General features: G+C 35.3%; 1 protein-coding gene across 5 annotated transcripts in view; it reads right to left on the bottom strand.

Annotated features, from left to right (window-relative positions):
• RANBP17 (RAN binding protein 17) overlaps positions 1-23,104 on the bottom strand; it is a 334,844-nt gene that overhangs the window by 243,589 nt on the left and 68,151 nt on the right. For all 5 annotated transcript variants that reach the window (XM_046668588.1, XM_046668586.1, XM_046668587.1 and 2 more), the window contains one exon: positions 7,225-7,330. In XM_046668588.1, coding sequence (XP_046524544.1) covers positions 7,225-7,330 — 106 coding nt within the window. The remainder of the gene's footprint in view (positions 1-7,224; positions 7,331-23,104) is intronic.

Raw genomic sequence — 23,104 nt, forward strand, 5'->3', positions numbered from 1 at the left:
CACCACCTCTCACCCGACCCCTGACCTCAACCATTTGCCTTGTAGCTACAGTAAAGAGTCATGATTCTAAAGTTATAAATCCTCACCCAGGGGAGAGGAGAGTCTTGCCACAGCTCCAGCCTCTACCTCTAACTCAACAGGACCAACAGAAGCCCTGGCTTCCCCAGAGGCACCTCAAAGAGGCCAAGGACTACAACTAAGAAGTACGGAAAAGTTAAACATCCCAGGAGTAAACTTCAACCAGTAAGAAATGGGAAACAGAAATAAGTGAACAGATAAAGTGCTTGTCCTTGGTCCTTGTTCTCTACCACCACCACCACCACCACCATGGACTGTTTTGAGGCACAATGTTTGCATGTGGCCTCTGGGGAAAACTCCTATAAAAGAGAGCAACCAGGCGTGTAATGTACCATCTTATACAGTTGATTCTCATTAGTCATGGGAGTTATGTTCTATAAAGTCACTGCGAAATTGAATTAGTGAATACTGAACCACTGCTCCTAGAGGAAATACAGGGCTAGGTTCATAAGGAACTCTGGTCACAATATTTTCATCAGCCGATAAACATATAACCTTGCTGTATGTGCGTTTCTGTTTAATAATACTTTATTTAGGGGAGGAGGCAGAGCAAAATGGTGGGGTGAGCTGACTGGGGACTCTCTCCCCTCCAAAATACAACCAAAGAAACGGAAAAACTGAATTTCAACAAATGACCCCTAATGCTGAGACCGTCAGAGACCTACAGAGTAAGAAGACAGAGAACGGAGAAGCTGTAGCCACCCTCAGAGGAGCTGGAACAGGGTAAGAGGGAGCTTCACTCCCTCCCCTAAAGACTGGGATCGCTGCTGCAAGTGAGGGAAGGAGCGGGGGAGAGACCGCGCAACCGGGGGATCGGCCAGGACTCCCACCGCCGGTGCAGTGGAAACCCGCTGATGGGGGAAAGCTTCCATGTGCAGGGACCTATCAAGCCAGGGCCCCGGAAGACCAGAGAATGAGAGCTGATCCGGATGCAGATCAGCGCAGGATAGAAACTGCCCCCCCCAACACACAACCCACGCTGGGCACCGCCATCTTGCCTGAAGGCGGAGGGCTCAAAACGCACGGCTCTCAATCCCCATCTAGTGGCAAAAGGCTGTAACTGCAACCGAATACAACCATCATGCACAAAACCCGCTCGTCTACCATTCAGCAATTTATAAAGGCTCCAGACCAGAAGGAAAACAATAAAAACAGAGAATTAAGTCCTGAAGACTTGGAAATAGGTAAACTAAGTGAAAATGAGTTCAGAGTAGCTATCATAAAAAAACTCAATGAGGTAGAGAGAAAGATAGAGAAACAAGCCAATGAGTTCTGGAGTTACTTCACAAGAGATTGAAATTATAAAGAAGAATCAAACAGAATTACTAGAGATGAAAAACACAACGGATCAGATAAAACAGAATACAGACTCCCTGAATGCCAGTGTAGATACCATATAGGAGCAAATTAGCATAATCGAAGATAGACAGGCTGAATGGCTCCAGACAGAGGAAGAAAGAGAACTAACAATTAAAAAGAATGAGGAAAATATCAGAGATAGCGGATTCAATGAGAAGAAAGAATTTAAGGATCATAGGAATTCCTGAGAACGTGGAAAAGGAAAATAGAGCAGAAAGTGTGCTTAATGAAATTATAGAAGAGAACTTCCCAAGTCTAGGGATTGAGGGAGAAATGTGTGTGGAGGAAGCTTTCAGATCTCCTAGATTTGTCAATGTAAAAAGACCTACTGCAAGGCATATAGTAGTAAAAATGGCAAAAATGAAAGACAAAGAAAGAATACTCAGGGCAGCAAGACAGAAGAAAATAACCTACAAAGGAACTCCTATCTGACTTTCAGCAGATTTCTTTACAGAAACCTTACAAGCTAGGAGAGAATGGAGTGACATATTCAAAACTTTAAAAGATAAAAATCTTCAGCCAAGAATACTCTATCCAGCAAAAATATCCTTCAGATATGAGGGAGAAATTAAATCTTTTCCAGACAAACAAAAGTTAAGGGAATTTGTAACCAAAAGTCCTCCACTACAAGAAATCCTCAAGAAGCCTCTCATACCTGAAAAAAGAAAGAAGGGTGAAAGGGGTCACAAACCACAGAGTAGGGAGACAGACAGGCAGAACCAGAATAGGATAGCAAATATTCAACTATAGCATTAGGATAAAGGTTAGGAAACTACCAAAGCAAAGACGATCTTATCACTCTAACTACAAACTCATAACACGAGTTGGAATAAAAAGTGAAATAATAACTTAGGAGGGGAAGAGCAAAGGGACTACATCAGTCTAGGCCAAGTAAGTAAGAGACAACCAGAGTATAGACTATATTATACACGAGATTCTAAATACAAACTTCAGGGTAGCCACTAAACTAAAAAACAGAACAGAGCCACAAGACATAAATAAGGAAAAATCTAAGAAACCCAGCATAAGAAATTGCAGTAGTCAATGGGTAGGCTAAAACACACAGGACGAGAAACAAAGGCAATGCAGGAAAACCAGATAACGAGCGACAGATTGACAGCATTAAGTCCACATGCATCAATAATCACTCTCAATGTGAATGGATTGAACTCTCCAATAAAAAGACACAGAGTGGCAAAATGGATTAAAGAACAAGATCCAACAATCTGTTGCCTCCAGGAAACACACCTCAGCCCCAAGGACAAACACAGGCTCAGAGTGAAGGCGTGGAGGACAATACTTCAAGCTAATAGCAAGCAAAAGAAAGCAGGTGTTGCAATACTTATTATCAGACAAAACGGATTTCAAAATAAGGCAGGTAAAGAGAGACACAGAGGGACAATATATAATGATGAAAGGGACACTTCATCAAGAAGAAATAATGCTTATAAATATCTATGCACCCAACACAGGAGAACCAAAGTTGATAAAGCAACTATTAACAGACCTAAAAGAAGATGTTAGAAACAACACAATAATAGTAGGGGACCTCAACACCCCACTCACATCAATGGACAGATCATCCAGACAGAAAATCAACAAGGAAATAGTGGAGCTAAACGAAAAACTAAAACAATTGGACTTACTGGACGCATATAGATCACTTCATCCTAAAACAGCTGAATACACATTCTTCTCAAGTGCGCATGGAATATTCTCAAGGATAGACCATATGTTGGGAAACAAGGCAAGCCTCTACAAATTTTAAAAAATTGAAATACTAACAAGCATCTTCTCTGATCATAATGCTATAAGGCTAGAAATTAATTACAAGAAAAAGGCTGAGAAAGGCACAAGGATGTGGAGACTAAACAATACGCTACTGAACAAGCAATGGATCATTGAAGAAATTAAAGAAGAAATCAAAACATACCTGGAAACAAATTAAAATGATAATATGCCTTACCAACTCATACGGGAAACAGCAAAAGCTGTATTAAGAGGAAAATTCACTGCAATACAGGCACACCTTAACAAACAAGAAAAATCCCAAATAAGCAATCTTAAACTACACCTAACTGTATTAGAGAAAGAAGAACAAATAAAGCCCAAAGTCAGCAGAAGGAGAGAAATAATAAAAATCAGAGCAGAAATAAATGCTATCGAAATGAAAAAGGCAGTAGAAAGGATCAATGAAACAAAGAGCTGGTTCTTTGAGAAGATAAATAAAACTGACAAACCCCTAGCCACACTTACAAAGAAAAAAAGAGAGAAAGCTCAAATAAACAAAATCAGAAATGAAAGAGGAGAAATAACAACACACTCTGCAGAAATACAACAGATTATAAGAGAATACTATGAAAAACTATATGCCAACAAAATGGATAACCTAGAGGAAATGGATAAATTCTTGGACTCCTACAATCTCCCAAAGCTCACTCAAGAAGAAGCAGACAATCTGAACAGACCAATCACAAGGAAAGAGATTGAAACAGCAATCAAAAACATCCCAAAGAATAAAACCCCAGGACCAGATAGCTTTCCTGGGGAATTCTACCAAACTTTCAGAGAGGATTTAATACCTATCCTTTTCAAGCTATTCGAAAAAATTAGGGAAGATGGAACACTTCCTAACACATTCTACGAGGCCAACATCACACTGATACCAAAGCCTGACAAGGACACCACGAAAAAAGAGAACCACAGGCCAATATCACTGATGAACATAGATGCAAAAACGGTAAACAAAATTTTGGCAACCAGGATTCTGCAATTCATCAAAAGGATCATACATCATGATCAGGTGGGATTCATACCAGGGACACAGGGATGGTTCAACTCCCACAAATCAATCAACGTGAAACACCACATCAACAAACTGAGGAATAAAAACCACATGATCATCTCAATAGATGCAGAGAAAGCATTTGACAAGATCCAAAAGCCATTTATGATAAAAACTCTGAACAAAATGAGCATAGAAGGGAACTACCTCAACATAATAAAGGCCATATATGACAAACCCACAGCCAACATCATACTCGAGGGGCAAAAACTGAGCACCATCCCCCTGAACACAGGAACGAGACAAGGATGCCCTCTATCATCACTCTTATTTAACATAGTACTGGAGGTCCTGGCCAGAGCAATCAGGCAAGAAAAAGGAATAAAAGGAATCCAAAGAGGGAGGGAAGAAGTGAAAACTCTCGCTGTTTGCAGACGACATGATCTTATATATAGAAAACCCCAAAGAATCCATTGGAAAACTGTTAGAAGTAATCAACAACTACAGCAAAGTTGCAGGGTATAAAATCCATTTGCATAAATCAGTAGCATTTCTATACTCTAATAACAAGCTAACAGAAAAAGAATTCAAGAACACAATACCATTCACAATGGCAACAAAAAGAATAAAATACCTTGGGGTAAATTTAACTACGGAAGTGAAGGACCTATATAATGAAAATTACAAGGCCTTTCTGAGAGAACTGTACAATGACATAAGGAGATGGAAAGACATGCTATGTACATGGATTGGAAGAATAAACATAGTTAAAATGTCCGTTCTACCTAAAGAAATCTACAGATTTAAGGCTATCCCAATCAGAATCCCAACGACATTCTTTACAGAATTAGAACAAAGAATCCTAAAATTCATACGGGGCAACAAAAGACCCCGAATTGCTAAAGCAATCCTGACAAAAAAGAACAAAACGGGAGGCATCACAATCCCTGACTTCAAAACATACTACAAAGCTACAGTAATCAAAACAGCATGGTACTGCTACAAACACAGCTTCACAGATCAATGGAACAGACTTGAAAGCCCAGAAATAAAACCACACATCTATGGACAGCTTATCTTCGACAAAGGAGCTGAGGGCATAAAATGGAGAAAAGAAAGTCTTTTCAACAGGTGGTGCTGGGAAAACTGGAAAGCCACATGTAAAAGAATGAAAATTGATCATTCTTTCTCACCATTCACCAAAATAAACTCAAAATGGATCAAAGACCTAAAGCTGAGACCTGAAACCATAAGGCTTCTAGAAGAAAACGTAGGCAGTACACTCTTTGACATCAGTATTAAAAGGATCTTTTCGGACACCATGTCTTCTCAGACAAGGGAAACAATAGAAAGAATAAACGAATGGGACTTCACCAGACTAAAGAGCTTCTTCAAAGCAAGGGAAAACAGGATTGAAACAAAAAAACAACCCACTAACTGGGAAAAAATATTTGCAAGTCATATATCTGACAAAGGCTTAATATCCATAATATATAGAGAACTCTCACAGGTCAACAAAAAAAAATTAAACAACCCGATCAAAAAATGGGTTGGAGACATGAACAGACATTTCTCCAAAGAAGATATACGGATGGCCAATAGGCACTTGAAAAGATGTTCATCATCGCTGATCATCAGGGAAATGCAAATCAAAACTACACTAAGATATCACCTTACACCCATTAGAAAGACAAAAATATCTAAAACTGATAGTAACGAATGTTGAAGAAGTTGTGGAGAAAAAGGAACCCTCATACACTGCTGGTGGGAATCCAAACTGGTGCAGCCACTATGGAAAACAGTATGGAGATTCCTCAAAAAATTAAAAATAGAACTACCATACGACCCAGCTACTCCACTACTGGGTATCTATCCAAAGAGCTTGAAGTCAGCAAATCCAAAAGTCCTACGCACCCCAATGTTTATTGCAGCATTATTTACAATAGCCAAGATGTGGAAGCAACCTAAGTGCTCATCAACAGATGAATGGATAAAGAAGATGTGGTATATATATATACAATGGAATACTACTCAGCTGTCAAACAGAACAAAATCATTCCATTTGCAATAACATGGATGGACCTTGAGGGAATTATGTTAAGTGAAATAAGCCAGTTAGAGAAGGATAATCTCTGTATGACTCCACTCATATGAGGAATTTAAAAATGTGGACAAAGAGAACAGATTAGTGGCTACCAGGGGAAAGGTGGGGTGGGGGGTGGGCACAAAGGGTGAAGTGGTGCACCTACAACACAACTGACAAACGTTAATGTACAAGTAAAATTTCACAAGATTGTAACCTATCATTAACTCAATAAAAAAAATGGAAAAAAATAATACTTTATTTAACATATATTATCGATTCATTAACATTGAACTTACAACTAATACCACTAAAACTTGTGCCTGCACAAAGCTTACCTAACACATGGATTTTCTCTGTAAGACACGTTACAGCTTTCCTGTGCTTAGAAACATTAGACAGTTACTTCAGCACTATGCTGGGAGGCTATTTTAAGCAGCAAAATCAGCAAAAAGCACAAAAATGCAAAAAATATGGCACTTAACAGACAGCAGTAAGGACACTTATTTACAGTATGAGAGCTGAAACAAATAAGCAGAGCATCTGTTCAACCTCAGCTTGGAAAGTGCACATGAGGCAACTCAAATTTTCTGCCACTATGTGCATGTCCCAGAATGACTGCAGTAGCACCAAAAAAAAAAAAAAAAAAATTGAGAAACGACCTAAGAAATAAAAAGAAACCCAAATCTTCATCACACTATTTAAAGACATGTTTAAAATATATTTGACTATAGCAACCTATTAGAGATCTGACTTTTACAAATTACTTAACCTCTAAGCCTTGGTTTTCCATCAATAAAAAGAAAAACACTTTCCTCAAAAGGTCCACTACAAAATGCTTTAGCTCATAATACCTATTCAATAACTAAATTTCTTAACTACTTAGTAAATTTCTGCAAATCATATGGCCATTACATACCGACAGGATAATTCTCCATCCATAGCATCATGTTCATCTGTACTGGTATATGTTAACCTTCCTCCAACAACTGTCCCAACTAAGTATACCAGCCATGCAAGACGTCCTAATATATAAGAAGAAAGAAAAATGTTTAGGAGGTATTGATAGAAACAAAGCTTATTTTTCGGAAAATTCCAAAATAGCAAATGATCTATTCTTCCCAAGAAGTGATATACTATTGTGAACTCAGTTCTTAACAGACAGTAGAGAGCTGGGTTTTAAGTTTATCAAGGCAGTATAACAGTGAAAATGATAGATTTTAGAGCCAGATAAAACTATATTTGAATCCCAGCTCTACCAATTTGCTATGTGATCTTGCATAAGTTACTTATCTCTTTATGTGTTAGGGTTTTCGTGTACAAAATGGAGAAAATAATATCTACCATGAAGACTTAGGATTAAAATTAAATTTGACAACAAAACACCAAATGTAATGTCCAGATTCAGGACTGTTAGTCAGTAAGTAACAGTACGATCCAATAAGCAGTATCTTTTCTTAATGGTTAACGTCATGACAGCACCAGTCTGATCATTTTTAATACTGCCCCTGCTTGGAAGATAACAGACGGCAATAAATTTATTCCCTTTGTATTTTTATGCATAATTTTTAAAAATCCAAGATTCTCACTGTGCAAGTCACATTGTTTGGCAACCAAATTAACTTCACGGGTAATAGCAGCAAACAATTAAATAACTTTACAACAATGGCACAAATGGCAACATCTACAGTTTTCACAAATCTTTCTTTGGGGCAGCCAAAATTGACTAACATAGAAATGGAGGTATTTACTGAATAATTTTTGTTTAAGGCATATTATTTTATATCTCTAGATTCATCCACCTATGTATCAGATTCTCTAAGATTTTTAAGACCTTTATGAATAATTAACAACATACCAATTATCTTGATAAAAAGAAATTTTGTGTTATTCTTGGGGACTGTATTTTCAAAGATGAGCAGCTTATTTCATAATACTGTATGTTTCTGTATTGAGAAATCTTTTCAAGTGAACTAAAGCGTTTTTTACAAGACAATTAAACAGTCATAAAAGAGGATGTCTGTGCTTGTTAGAAGACTTAGGAAGGATAAATAAATGTAGAAAAAGAACACATTCTTCCCATATACCTGTGGATAATAGCAATCATTACTAACCTACAACTAATCAACAACTCCCTCAAAATTCTGGAGGGACTTCAGCCTACTGAGGTGACAAACTTCCTGTAAATTAGAATTATAACCTGGCAAGTATCCACATCCTTTAATCCACCAAACAACAATGAATAAATCAGAAATGACCAATTATGCAGCCTTGTACATTAGCAATGTGAAACAGATTAAATAGGAAAACAAGAACACTAATTTGATCAAGTAATTCATAAATCAGACTCAAGCTTCAAGATATGTATAATTAGGGAAAAAGGTAACAGAACAAAAAGTACATGTAGGAAACTGCAGGTATTAAGAAAGTTACCTTACGTACTTCAAAAGTGTTTTATGATCAATATGAAAGCCTATTAACAACATACACTCTCCACTGATGACCCTGCTTCCTCTATGGGCCCTCTCAAGTGGTACTTGATTTCTCTTCCATACTTCTTGCATCTTGGGCCTTGAACATGGAGCAGGTGTTCTAAGATGTCCCTCATTTCCACTTTCAGAACATTCTCCCTCTCTCCATCAAAAAAGCACTCAGCTTTACATCTTCTATCATCAAACTACACTATCAAATACTCTTTCTTGTTGCAATTATCTACTCTCCCTCAGGTTATTTCTCCTTATTTTCTCAAGGTGTTAGTTTCTGGTTCACTGTCATTCTTTCCAACAATATTTCTATCATAATAAGTAGTAATTTCAATATCTACAAAGATGAATCTTCCAACTCCAACAATCCTTGGTTCTACTGCGAACCTGATCAATCCATGAACCTATCACTTTTCTTTAAACAACTTTACTGAAATATAATTCATATACAATTTACCCACTGAAAGTATATGACTCAATGTTTTTTATTAAATTCACAGGGTTGTGCAACCATCACTCCAATCTAATTTTACAACATTTTCATCTCTCCCAAAAGAAATCCCACTCTACCCCCTACACTCCCAGTGCATAGCAACTATTAACCTACTTTATCTCTCTTTAGACTTTTCCCATTTTGGATATTTCATATGAATGGAATCATACAATATATGGTTTTTGTGACTGTCTTTTTTCATTTAGCATAATATTTTCAAGGATCACTCAGGTTGGAGCTTATATTGGTACTTCATTCATTTTTACAGCCAAATATTTCACTGTTTGGACATACCACACTTTATTTATCCATTCATCAGCTGATGGGCATTTGGGTTGTTTCCACCTTTGGCTTTACAAATAATGCTGCCATGAGCATTTGTATATGGTTTTTATACAGATGTATGTTCTAATTTCTCTTGGGTATACCTAGAAGTGGAATTGCTGGTCATATGATACCTCTATTTTTAACGTTTTGAGGAACTGCCAAACTGCTTTTCCAAAGCAGCTATACCATTTTACATTCCCGCCAGCAATGTATGAAAGTCCAATTTCCCCAAATCTTTGGCAATACTTGTTATTATCTGCTTTGATTATATCCATCCTAGTGGGTGTGAAGTGGTATCTTGTAATTTTGACATGCCTTTCCCTAATGATTAACATTGTTGAGCATCCTTTCATGTGCTTACTGGCCATTTATATGCATTCTTTGGAAAAATGTCTGTTCATATCCTTTGCTCATTTTTAAGTTGGGTTATCTTTTTTATTATTGAGTTGTTGAGTTCTTTATATATTCTAGATGCAAGTCCCTTATCAGATAAATATACTGCAAATATTTTCTCTTATTCTGTGGGTTGTGTTTTCACTTCTTGATGGTGTGCTTTGAAGCACAGAAATTTTTAATTCTGATGTAGTCCAAATTTCTAAATTTTTGTCACTTCAGCTTTTGATGTCACATCTAAGAAATCACTGATCAACCCAAAGTCATGAAGATTTACTCCTATGTTTTCTTCTAAGAGTTTCATAGTTTTAATTCTTACATTTAGGTCTAGGATTCATTTTGACTTAATTTTTGTGTAAGATAGGGGTCCATTTTCATTCTTTTGCACGTGGATATCCAATTGTTCCAGCATTTGGATGAAAAGACATTTGTTGAAAAGACAATTCTTTCATCATTGAATTGTCTTGCCACCCTTGTCAAAAAAATCAACTGATTATAAATTGGAGTGTTTATAACTGGACTTTCAATTCTATTTCATGGATCTAATGTCTACCTTTGTGACAATACCACACTTCTTTTCCTTTTTTTAAAATTTTATTTTATTTTGGTGAATAACATGAGCTCTACCCTCTTAACCAATTTTTAAGTGTGCAATTAATTACCATTGGACTGTAGGTACAATGTTGTACAGCAGATATTTAGAGCTTATTCATCTTGCTTGACCGAAACTTTATGCCGATTAATTATTAACTCCCCATTTCCCTTCCCCTCACCCCTGGTAACCACTACTCCACTCTTTGATTCTATGAATTTGACTATTTCAGATACCTCAGATAAGTGGAATCACACGGCATTTGTCTTTCTGAGACTAACTTATTTCACTTAGCACAATGCCCTCAAGGTTCATCCATGTACCCACATTCCATAGAACTTCCTTTTTTAAAGGCTGAATAGTATTCCATTATATGCATATATCCTATTTTCTTTTTTTTAATGAGATAACATTGGTTTATAACATACAAATTTCAGGTGTACATCATTATATTTTGACTTCTGTATAAACTACATCATGTTCACCACCAGAAGTCTAGTTGCCATCCATCACTGTACATATGTGCCCCTTTACCCTTTTGCTCTCCCCCCACTCTCTTCCCCTCTGGTAACCACGAAACTGTTCTCTGCATCTATGTGTTTATCTTCCACATAGGAGTGAAATCACACAGTATTTGTCTTTCTCCATCTGTCTTATTTCAGCTAGCATAATACCCTCAAGGTCCATTCATGCTATTGCAAATGGCAAGATTTCATCTTTTTATGGCTGAGCAGTATTTACATACATATGCATATACATACCCCACATCTTCTTTATCCATTTATCCACTGAAGACCTGAAACCATAAAACTCCTATAAGAAAACACAGGCAGTACACTCTTTGACATTGGTCTTAGGAGTATCTTTTTGAATACGTCTCCTCAGGCAAGGGAAACAAAAGAAAAAATAAACAAATGGGACTACATCAAACTAAAAAGCTTCTGCCAAACAAAGGCAACCATCAACAAAATGAAAAGACAACCTACCAATTGGCAGAAGATATTTACAAATCAAATATCCAATAAGAGGTTAATATCCAAAATATATAAAGAACTCACATGACTCAACAACAAAAAACAAACAACCCAATCAAAAAATGGGCAGAGGATTGAACACATTTCCCCAAAGATATAGAGATAACCAACAGGCATGTTCACGAACATGAAAAGATGTTCAACGTCACTATTAGGGAAATGCAAATCAAAACCACAAGGAGATATCACCTCACACCCATCAGAACAGCTAATACTAAAAAGACAAGAAATAAAAGGTGTTGAAGAGGATATGGAGAAAAGGGGACACGCATACACTGCTGGTGGGGATGTAAACTGGCACAGTCACTATGGAAAATAGTATGGAGATTTCTTAAAGAATTAAAAATAGAACCACCAGATGATCCAGCTATTCCACTGTCTTGATTACTGTTGCTTTGTTTTAAATTTTGAAATCAGAAAGTGTGTCTTTCAACTTGATTTTTTTTCAAGAATATTCTGGATATTCTGGATCCCCTGGATTTCCATATGGATTTAAGAATCAGCTTGTCAATTCCTGCAAAGAAGCCAGCAGGACTTTTGACAGAGATTGCATTGAATCTGTAGTTCAATTTGGGGAGTATTGCCATCTTAACAATATTAAGTCTTCTGTTCCATGACCATGAATGTCTTCCCACTTATTTAGATCTTTAATTTCTTTCAACAATGTTTCATAGTGTCAGTGTACAAGTCCTATACTTTTTTAAAATTTATACCTATGTATTTCTTTTTGATGCTATGCTAAGTACATGTGTTGTCTTCAGTTTCAATCGTTCATTGCTAATACACAGACACGTTGATTTCTGTTTATCGATCTTGTATCTTGCAGCTATGCTGATCTCTTTTATTAGTTCTAAAAGTTTTTTGGCATCTGCAATTTTTTCACTCTCTCTCAAATGTCTTCTCTATCCTGCTTACCTAGCTTCAGTTCTATAGCCAATCATTATAACTGCTGCCTTGCATACAACTTCAATTACTCTCTTGTGCTGACATACTCATCTTACAAAACTGTGACTGTTTACATTCAATCCCCCACCTTCTCTTTGCCTATACTCACACAGCTTAACATAACTGAGAAAAAATACAACCATGCTGACTAGTCTCACTTTGAATCCACCATCTGAGTTAGGCCTTAAATAGCTATCCTATCAATTTTCAATAACAAGAGTATGGTAGTGTGTCTTCAAGATACCCATCACCAATTTCTTCGTCCATGTATTCACATGCCATCAAGAAGTAAACTCTAGGGGCCAGCCCCAGTGGCTTAGCAGTTAAGTTCAGTGCACTCCACTTCAGTGGCCCGGTTCAGTTCCTGGGCATGGACCTATACTGCTTTGTTAGCAGCCATGCTATGCTGGATACCCACATACTAAAAAATAGAGGAAGACTGGCATGGATGTTAGCTCAGGTTGAATCTCCCTAAGCAAAAGAAAAAAAAAAAGCAGCAGAGTCTGTTCTTCCAATCCTTTGTAAGTCAGGCTGGATTGTGACTGCTTTGACCAACAGAATATTGCGGAAGTAACACCATCCCAACACTGAGATTAGCCTTCAAAAGAACCAACAGCTTCTTTCAATCTTTCAGGAAATGTTCACTCCGGGGGAACCAGTCACCATGTAAGAAAACCAAGACTTTGAGGCCCAAGCTAGCCACATAAAGACTACATGGAGACAGATGTCCAACTAGGGTCCACTCATCAAATATTCCAGCCCAGACACTAGACTTGTGAGTAAAGAATCATTTAGGTGATTCTAGCCCCAGCTGTCATCTGATTACAATGTCTGAAAGACCCCAAAAGAAAACCATCCAGCTGTGACTTACCAATCTCAGAGAACACTCAGAGATAATAATTATTTGATACGCCACTAAGTTTTTGCAAAAGATAACCAGAACACAATCTGCCAACATTTCATAACCCCTTTCCCTGCTTCATTATTTTTTATTTTAGCACTTATCTCTTTTTAACATAATATATATTTTGCTTTTTATCTTGCTTTGTTACTCATCTATTCCAATAGAATGTGAAACTGCATGACAGCTGTTATTTTTTCTGTTTGGTTGTCAATTGCATCTCCAGGGCCTAAAACAGTACCTGGCACATAGTAAGTTATCAATAGACACGGGTTATCGAATTAAGAAATCATTACATAGAAAATATGGCATGAAACAGGCAAGAGAATGTTAAGATTTTATTATCAATACAGTAAACATTAAAATATAGTCATTATTAAAAATGAATGTTAACGGTAATTATATTTCTATTGCTTGAATAAAATAAAAGCAACTTCTTCTCAAAGCATACTCAATACAAGATGTAATATAGTCTATCCTTACTATTTGTAGATTCTGTTACTTGCAAATTCATTTACTTTGTAAAATTTGTCATCCCAAATCAATTCTTGCAGTCATTCACAGACAGGTGTAGAGCAGCAAGAAATCTGAGTTGGTCAATGCATACATTCCAAGTTTAGGTAAACAAAGTGACACGCTGTTTTCTTGTTTCATCTCTCATACTGTAAACAACTAAGTATTCTTTTCACAGTTTTTTTGGTGTCACAAGTTTTTTGCACTTTTGTGCCTTTTGATGGTAACTTTACTGTTTAAAATAGTCCCCAAGAGTAGTGCTAAAGTGCTACCTGGTGTTCCTAAAGGGAAAAAGCTGTTTATGTGCGTGGTAGAGAAAATACATGTGTTAGATAAGCTTTGTTGAGGCATGAGTCATACTGATATTGTGAGTTCAATGTTAACGAATGAACACATACATTATACAAGGTAGCTTTAAACAGAAACACGCATATAACAAGGTTCTATGTTGATCAGCCAATGAAAACGTTGTGACCAGAGGCCCAGAGGAACCTAACCCTATGTTTCCCTTAGAAGCAATGGTTTAATATTTGCTAATTCAGCGTTTGCTGCAACTTTATAGAACATAAAAACAAAATAACAAGAATCAACTGTATTTCTCAGAATCTTACAGAGGTCATTATTAATAGACTATGCTCTAGCTCTGTGTGGGACATACACATTTTATGTAATGGATGTGAATCTGAAACACTGCAAGCATAATTTTTGGTGAATGTAGTGTAATAATTTACCTGCCCTATATGAGAGTCATTATTTTAAAAATATCCTATTGTAAATTATTTCTTAAAATGAAAGTATTATTTAAATATAAATAATAACCTTTATATGTTTTATCACTTTAGATTTTTCGATACTGCTTTTTCTTAAAGTAAGCTCTACTATTACTAATAGCAAATATTTAAATAGTTACTATGCACTAGGTACCGTTGTAAATACTATATCTATTATCTATATCTATAGTCATCTAAAGTCACAAATCCCTATTAAAAAGTACAGAGCTATAATTCAAATATAGGCAATGAATTTCCAAGAGTCCATTCTCATAACATGAGACACATACCATTTCCTCTCAAGATAGATAAAAGAGAATACTCAAACAACACAGTTGTCAATTAGATGGACAGATCTTGATGATCCAACAATATCTTATGATCCAATAAGCTCTTAAATGTTTAACACATTTTAATTCCTATTCCTGAATTGTTCTCAAGCTGTCTCACACATTTTGACCACAGATGAGACTGCATCAGCCTTTGGGATCATTTCTAGGGCATTTCACACTTATTTTGATGAACAAAAAACCTACTATAAAACTAAGTATATGTGAAACATGAAAAGAGTATTTCTTGAATAGCTGAATTTAAAATAAGCAAACTTACTTTTGGGGTTTGTCACTAATGTAAACACAGAAAAATCTGTTTTACTAGCTCTTGATAAAACAAGTATACTTGAAAATAGACGACAATAAATTCAACATGCATGTAATTTTTATATTTCTCTGTTTGAAGATCAATATAAAAAAAACAGAGGCAGTAAAATTTAGCTACCAAGAGTACAACCTGGGTTCAAATCCTGCCTCTACTATTTACAAGCAAGTTACTTTATCTCTCTTGGCTTTAATTTCCTCATTTATGAATATGAGAATGACGATAATACCTGGCTCACAGTCTTGGGCACAAGCACAAACAGTATTTTGCATATAGAGTAGGCCCCTCTTATCCATGGTTTCAGTGACCCACAGTCAATCATGGCCCAAAAATATTAAATGGAAAATTCCAGAAATAAACAGTTCATAAGTTTTAAATTGTATGCCACGCCGTCTTGCCCATGATGTGAATCACCTCTTTGTCCAGCATATCCACGCTGTATAAGCCACTTGCCCGTTAGTCACTTAGTAGCCATCTCAGTTATCGAATCAACTCTCATAGTATTGCAGCGCTTGTGTTCAAGTCACCCTTATTTTACTTAATAATGGCTCCAAAGCACAAGAGTGGTGCTGCTGGCAATTTAGATATGCCAAAGAGAAGCCGTACGGTGCTTCCTTTAAGTGAAAAGAACATAGTACATACAGGGTTCAGTACTATCCGCAATTTCAGGGGTCTTGGATCGTATTCCCCACAGATGGAGACTACTGTAAAGTACTCATAACAATGCACACTATAAGTGTTCACTAAATGTTGGCTATTATTACTATATTACTAAGTAGTTATCCCCTTTTTAGTTTTATATCATACATACAAAAAAAATTAACACGTAACATTATGTTCATCCTGAGTTTTATTTTAGAAGCTGCTCAAGAAAATAAAATCACACAATATTTAAGGACTTTTAAGTCTTCTCTCTACCAAAGAGGCGTGTTGCAATTAAAGCTAGTTACAATTAGCCATACATACGTTCTTAATGCTGTTTGTAAAACGAACAACTAAAAGACCATAAAACTGAAAAAAAAAAATTCCCAAGTAAAACACATTCATCTCAGAAAAGCATTTGCTGAGTCCCTATTATGTGTCATGTTCTGCCATAGAGATACCACTAAATATGTATATGTATGGAATAGGGTGAGAAGGGAGAGACTCCATGCCGAAGAGATTGAACCTAGTGACAGAGTCACACAAGGAGGAAAGACTGACTTTTTCAATGCAGTGTAATGAGTATCATTATCTAAAAACAGAAAGACAAAAGATATTAACTATAGGACATGAATTTCTCCAACTTAAATTTTTTATTCTTTAATTCATTTTATTCTGTGACCTTGAAATTAAGGCTTTCATATCAAAGAATGCTATACAAAGATAGGATGTGATCAACAGTGAGCATTTTTTTCTAAAATTATGGTAAAATCTGAATGGAAGTTTATTTATTTAGAGGAAAACAGAATGTGTATTTACTCTTTCCTTGTTTTAGGAGACAGTAATTTCTATTGTACAAGAAACAGAAAAGGAGGCATTTCTTAACCTTTAGAAACAACTACTCATTGAAAAAATTAGCATTAGTGTTAGAAATGAACAATGAAATATAAAGTCATTATTCTTAAGCTACCAAAAATAATTGTGTGTGATATATCTCATACATGTTAAACATTTCCCTAAACCTCAACAATTTTAGACTGACAGTATTCAAAATAATAAATGCTAAGAAGTTACTCTGGTTACAGAATTATACCCATAAAGATTAAAGAACCATATAAATACATAAATCTAAATTGTATTTAGCAATTTAAATATCCAATACATGAGTCTCATATATATAAATTTTTTAAAAAGCTCATCTTATAATAAGACTAAATTTCCTTTATAATTTTCCATTTTTCTATCTATTCTGAAATGTTCAGAAGACTTGTTTTAGCAGCTGTTCAAGTACAGAACATTTTTTCCTTTAACAAAATAATTATTGCTGTAATAATCTGTAATTATGGTTTATAACTGCAATAATCCCAAAGAAATCAGTCATTACCATAGATCACAAGTAATCGTTAACTACTGTTAATGACCTATTTCTTAGGGATTATTGTTTTCGTAAACCATGACCATATCACCACAAATACAGAAGAGCAAGACAATATAATACAAATGAGATCATAATATAATAATAAACTTATTTTGTAACATTAAAAGCCATTAAGCATCTAAATTAAAGCACACATAACGAGAGCATATAATTTTCTTTGTTCAACACTAACTGAAGTGTTTAGTCTGCACGAAAGAAACTGACTACTACTACACGCAGTGGTACAAACTACAGCCTTGTTGGGCATTTTTCATAATATAAAACAATCATTTTTGATTAGACCACAGATATCTTTAATAGGCAGGCAGATTCCTTCCCACTGACCTTTTGACTAAAAGAAAGGAAGGAAACAAATATTTATTAAAAATTTTCTATGTATCAGGCATTATATTAGAGACTTTGAAATGTTATTTTATTAAAACTACATAGTGTATCCAACTATAAAAACTGCTTGAATTTATAATAATCAAGAATCATGTCTGACTTACTTTATTCAATAGGTAGACCTATTAAATATCAATAAATTACTACATTTCAGTTAATTCCATTCACGTATCTTAGAACAACTACACTTTCATTCAGTACCCTTTTGTAGGAAAACAGGTCTTCAATGTTACAACTGAATTGTTTCACACTGTAATGTAATATTTGATATATCTGAAAGAATATATGAATGTATATGAAGTGTAATAAAACAAACACCTGTGAACCTCCTAGCCAACTTAAGAATCAAGGCGTTACCAATCCTGTCACACCTACCTCCATACCCCTCCCTTAGCTTGTCCACTTACCTCCCACCCTAGAGGTAACCATGACCCTCTATTTGGTGCTTACTATTCTCTCAACATTTTTTTTCATTTTATCACTTACGCATACATTCCTAAACAATATAATTTTAGTCTCACTTTTTGGGGGTTTTCTTAATTATTTCATACTATATATGGTTTCCTGAGAATTGCTTTTTTTCACTAAATATCTCCCACATTCATCTGTAAGTACACCCGTAGTTCATTCATCTTTATTGTTATATAACACTCCATGGTATAACTATATTATGAACTGTTTAACCACTTTAATGTTGATGGGCATTTGAGCTGTTTCCATTTCCTGCCTTTAGGAACAACTAGGCTATGAAAATTCTTACACGTGTTCTCTTGTGTAGAGATTTTTCTAGAGGATATACCTAATGGTGGAAGTGCCAGGACAGCAGGCATTCAAATGTTCTACTTTAAAAGATAACACCAAAGTGACTTCCATTCCAACTGATATTTTATACTCCTACCAGAAATGTCTAAGAATTCCCCTTGATCTACATTCTCCTATAAGAGTTCTTATTTTTGCCAGTCTACTGGGAGTAAAATGGTATCTCATGTGCCTTAGAAATACGTTTGTAAAATTCCCAAGTGTATGGAGTTTATTATTATTTTGGCAATTTACTTTTAATTTAACTGCAAATTGGTAAGAAAATGTGGACTGTGTGACACTGAGTCACTGAAACTTGTTGAGACCTGCTTTATATACTAATACTTGATCAATTTTTTTAACTGAGCTATAACTGACAGCTAACTTTAGTTTCAGGTGTACAACATAATGATTTGATATTTGTATATATTGTGAAATGATCATCACTATAAGTCTAGTTAATATCCATCGCTATGCATAGCCACATTTTTTCCTTGTGATGAGAATTTCTAACGTCTACTCTCAGCAACTTTCAAATATGCAATACAGTATTATTAACCATACTCACCATGCTGTACATTACATCCTGATGACTTATAACTGGAATTTTACACCTTTTGACTACCTTTACTCATTTCACCCATCCCCAACCCCCAATTTGTTCTTTGTATCTATGAGTTCTTTTGTTTTATTTTTAGATTCCAAATAAGAGTGAGATCACATAGTATTAGACTTTCTCTGTCTGATTTATTTCACTTAGCATAATGCCCTCAAGGTCCATCCATGCTGTCAAAAGACACAAGATTTTATTCTTTTTTATGGCTGAAGAATATTTCATTACATATATATATATATATATGTGTATATATATACACATACACACCACATTTTCTTTATCCATGCATCCATCAATGGACACTTAGGTTGTTTCTATGTCTTGAACATTGTAAATAAAGCTGCAGTGAACATGGGGGTGTAAATATCTTTATAAGTTAGTGTTTTCATTTTCTTTGGATAAATACTCAGAAATGGATTTGCTGAATCACATGGTAATTCTATTCTTAATTTTTTGAGGAACTTCTATACTGTTCTCCATAGCAGCTGCATCAATCTACATTGCCACCAAGAGTGCACAAGGGTTCCCTTTTCTCCACATCTTCACCAACACTTGTTATCTCGTCTTTTAGATAACAGCCATTCTAATAGGTGTGAGGTGCTATCTCATTGTGGTTTTGATTTGCATTTCCCTGATGATTAGTGATGTTGAGCACCTTTTCATGTACCCGTTGGCCATCTGTATGTCTTCTTTGGAAACATGTCTATTCAGATTCTTTGTCTATTTTTAAAATTAGGTTGTTTGGTTCTTTTTTGCTATTGAGTTGTATGAGTTCTTTATATATTTTATATTTTAACCCCTTATCAGATATATTATTTGCAAATATTTTCTCCCATTTGGTAGGATGCCTTTTCATTTTGTTGATAGTTTTCTTTGCTGTGCAAAACTTTTTAGCTTGATATAGTCCAACTTATTTTTGCTTTTGTTGCCTTTGCTTTTGGTGTCAAATCTAAAAACCATTGCCAAGACCTATGTCAAGGAGACTACCACCTATGTTTTCTTCCAAGATTTTTATGGTTTCAGGTCTTACATTCAAGACTTTAATCCATTTTGAGTTACTTTTTTGTGTATAGTATAAGACAATGATCCAGTTTCATTTTCTTACATGTGGCTGTCCAGTTTTCCCAACACCATTTACTGAAGAGACTGTCCCTTCCCCCATTGTAAATTCTTGGCTTCTCTGTCATAAACTGATCAACCATATATGCATTTATTTCTGGGCTGTCTATACTGTTCCATTAATCTACGTGTCTGCTTTTATGCCAATACCATACCGTTTTGATTACTATAGTTTTTTAATACACAATCATGCACCGCATAACGACGTTTCTGTCAACAAGGGAGAGCATCTATGACGGTGGTCCCATAAGATTAGTACCATATAGCCTAGGAATGTAGAAGGCTATACCACTTAGGTTTGTATTAGTACACTCTATGATGTTTGCACAGTGACAAAATTGCCTGACAACACATTTCTCAGACTGTGTCCCCAATGTTAAGTGACACACAACTGTAGATTGAAGTCAGGAAGCATGATGCCTGCAGCTTTGTTGTTCTTGGTGAATTTGTTAAAACATGCCATGTGTCCTAGATAAAATTGATATTTTCTAATTATTGGTTCCAGCGTTTTATGTACATCAACTCAATAAAGTCTGTTAATGATATTGTTCAAATCCTCTCTAAATTTATTAACTTGCTTATTTGATTTATCAACAATTGGGAGAAATGTATTGCAACTCCCCATTATGATGACAGATCTGTCAATTTCTCCTGCAGGAATACCAATTTTTACATAATGTTTTGAGACTATTCCATTAGGTACTAGATATTTGAAATGGTTATTTCTTCTTACTGTACAAATCATTATCTCTAGGTATAATAATGCTTTTTACCTTAAAGTCTTGTTTGATACCCCAGTTTCCTTTAGGTTCTTATTTGCACAGCACATTTTTTTTCATTCTTCTACTTTCACCTTTCCATGTTTTAATGTTTTGGGTATGTCTCTCATAATGAGCATTTGGCTTTTTAAAAAACACTCAACTTTACAATCTAGCATAACTGTGAATTTAACTCATTTATGTTTATTAGATTAATAATATATCTGGGATGATCCTACCATTTTATTTTTTTATTGTTGTCTTGTTCTTTCTGTTTCTTTCTTTCTCTTTTCTTGGCTTTTTAAAAGATTGAGTTTGTTTGTTTTCCTATCTCATTATTTTCCCTCTACTGGGTTATGGAAGATAAACCCATGATATCTACACTTTCAGTTGTTACTCTTGAAATTTTATCATCTTAGTTCTCCTCCTAAATAAGATAAGGAATTAAGACAATTTTAATTCTCATCACTCACCTCTCTCTTACATGCTACTGTTTATGGTGGGTTTTCTTTAAATTCCACAAGTTATAAATAATCTTATTTCTTAAATATACAGACTATGTTTGTTAAGATTTACATATGTGTTCACCAATTTCTGTGTACTCCTTTCCTTCCTTCTGGAATTACGCCCTTCCTCCTGAAAAATAATCTTTAGAACATTTAATGAAAACTTTTAATGAAGAACTTCAGTAAAGATCCACTGGTAGAAAACATTCTGCTTTCGTTTGTCCGAAAATGTCCTGTTTATCTATGTTCTTGAAAGATACTTTGGCCGATGTAGAATTATATGATGGCCAATATTTTGGCTCAATTTTTTGAGAATAACATTCCACAATCTTCTGGCTTACATTTTTACTGGTGAGAAGTGAGTTTATCAGTCTACTTTATACTTGTCAAGCTGCTTTTGAGATTTTTTTGGGCTACACAGTTTGACTAAAATGCTACTTTTATTTTTGACTGCTATATGTTGGGCTTGCTATATTGACGGATTCATATCTTTCCTTAATTCTGAAAAGTTCTCAGATAGAACGTCTTCAGTTATTGCCTCTGTTCCATCTTCTCTATTCTCTCTTTCTGGGATTCAATTTAACATTATCTGACCTTTTCATTCCATGCTTTAACTTCTCTTTCAATATTTTCACTTTCCTTGTTTCTCCACATTCTTGAAAATTTCTTCAAATCTAACTGGCAATTTGCTAATTCTTTACTCAGCTAGGTCTAATTTACTGTTTAACAACACATCCATTGAATTTTAGATCACAAAGAAATTTTTTTTTCAATAATAAAAGTTTTACTTGACTCTTCTTCAATCTGCTTGGTCATTTTTCATACTCTTGTTTGATCATTTGTTATTCTACCTTTTATTTCTTTAAACATGTCATACACAATTATTTTATATTCCTCACCAACTCCAATATCTTGCTTGATTAATAAATCAAATAGTTTATTGTTTTTGTTAGTGTTCATTCATGTAATCTTATTTCATTGTTTGTGTGGTTACTTTTTAAATTATGAACACTTATTTGGATGACCTTAATGTGCAGGATTCTCAAGGTCCCAAATTATGCTTGCCACTGTGTCATCAGGCAAAAAAAAACCCCAAAAAGCACTACAAGACAGGCTTACAGGGCAACCACATATCTACAAAAATATACCTAACTGAAGGGACGAGTGGAAACTGAAATACAGCCTGTACTCTAATCACCAATCTGTGCACCCTAGTGTGGTGCTGCCTGCTAGCTAGAAAAGGAGCCTTTTTCTAACTTGTACAACAGCACCAAATGTACTACTGAACTGGTAAGAAAGTAAAATAAATCCTCAAAGGCCAAAAGTGATGTGAGGGCTGACATTTAGAGACATGGGCATACAAACAACTAGAGAATTTGAGCTTCTCTTTTGATAGCCAAAGGACAAATACTAGGGCATGCCCAATGTGA

The sequence above is a fragment of the Equus quagga genome, chromosome 7, assembly GCF_021613505.1.
Source record: "Equus quagga isolate Etosha38 chromosome 7, UCLA_HA_Equagga_1.0, whole genome shotgun sequence".
Taxonomy (NCBI): Eukaryota; Metazoa; Chordata; class Mammalia; order Perissodactyla; family Equidae; genus Equus; species Equus quagga.